Here is a 1,536-nt window from a genome sequence, read left to right on the forward strand (position 1 = left end):
TGGCTTATGCTGCAACCATAGATAGACAACTTAATTAGCAGCAACTATCAGAAAATCACTTGTGTAAAAGTGTAGAGAATAAAGCCACTGCCTAAAATAAAAAATCCACTATTGGTAATTTTTAGCCCCACCCAAAAGTCCCAAATATGCATCAAGCTCAATGTACTATGTACATACTCAGTGAATTTATCTTGCATTACCTTTATAGTGCATAGGCGTAGGAATTGGAGGGGGGGCTGAAGCCCCCCAACTTTTCAGCAAAAGGGGCTTAGCTCCCATGTTCACATGCTAAGTCATGCTTTTTAATGTTGAGCCCCCTCAACTTTTGAATCATTCCTAGGCCTATGTAGTATACCTTATACTGGCACTGATAATCTGACGAAACTGAACAAGATTAAATGTACATCATTATTATAAAAGTTTTCAGAAAAAACTACTTTCTCTGTTTATTCTGCATCTAAAAAGTTTGGGCAACATCGGAAACTAAAACTGTTGTGAGACAAAACTTGAACTGTCCAAGTGATAACTTGAACATAAACTCATGCCAGTTTGAATAATAGGGTTCAGTGCATTAAGATTATTCATGAATTGTGATTGATGCAAATTGGATTCAAGTCTTATTTTTACATGACTTTTAGCAGCTGTAAATTTTTTACTAAGATCAAAAAAATTCAGGCATCACAAATGTTAATAATACTGACAAGCACTTTCTCCATTTCTTTTTAATGAACTTGTGCGGTTGGCCTGATATAAATATCATTAACCTAATAATAATAATAATAATAATAATAATAATTAATAATAATAATAATTAATGAGAATATCAGCTTACTTCCATTCTTGGTGGTGCTGATAATGCAAACAGTACAGCTGAAGCCATATCAACTGCCTCTAGGGGTTGACCCTACACAACATAAGAACATGTAACAGGAAATGTAATGAAAATGAAGAATTTTCTAATTTTCATTTTTGGCAAAATTTGGCCTGAGACTATGTACTACAGTACAGGGACTTTGGCCCAATTTTTGAGCAATTTTAAAAATTCATAAAAATTCAATTTTGATCGAAATCAGCTCAAACTTTCTACACAGCATAAGAACATGTATATGCTTTGGCCCAATCTTAAAGCAACTTCAAACAATAACAGTATATGTATAATGCACCAGTGACTCCCCTCCAGTCATTACTCACATTATACACTAGTGAGTCATAGTCTTTCTTTGACTGCTCTATATCAGCAGCTTTTGAAGCACGACCTCTGAACTCAGTACGAACCAGGCCAGGGGATATAGCCTATTAATAATAATAATATTATTATTTATTATAATTATTGATTACTGTTATTCTAGTGTTGGTTTTCATTTCTCTTAATTCTTGTCTTATCCCTTCAACTAGTGCAGTGACAGCATATTTAGTGGCACAATAGAAATGTGAATAGTTAGTAACACGATGACCAGACATACTATAAAAACAACGATAAAAATAATAACAACAATAATAACAACAATAATAATAACAGTGCAAGAAAGTATCTCT

General features: G+C 33.3%; 1 protein-coding gene across 1 annotated transcript; it reads right to left on the bottom strand.

Moving 5' to 3' along the window:
* Positions 1-588: 588 nt before the first annotated feature.
* Positions 589-1,461, bottom strand: LOC100640901 (dehydrogenase/reductase SDR family member 11-like). Its single transcript, XM_003391897.2, has 4 exons — positions 1,339-1,461; positions 1,192-1,293; positions 833-904; positions 589-764 (listed from the first exon to the last, which is right to left on the bottom strand). Exons 1-4 carry the CDS (start codon positions 1,459-1,461, stop codon positions 723-725), a joined length of 339 nt encoding a protein of 112 aa, XP_003391945.1. The 3' UTR covers positions 589-722.
* Between the last annotated feature and the right edge of the window lie 75 nt (positions 1,462-1,536).

This window comes from Amphimedon queenslandica, unplaced genomic scaffold (assembly GCF_000090795.2).
Source record: "Amphimedon queenslandica unplaced genomic scaffold, v1.1 AMPQUscaffold_4490_Cont23532, whole genome shotgun sequence".
Classification (NCBI taxonomy): Eukaryota; Metazoa; Porifera; class Demospongiae; order Haplosclerida; family Niphatidae; genus Amphimedon; species Amphimedon queenslandica.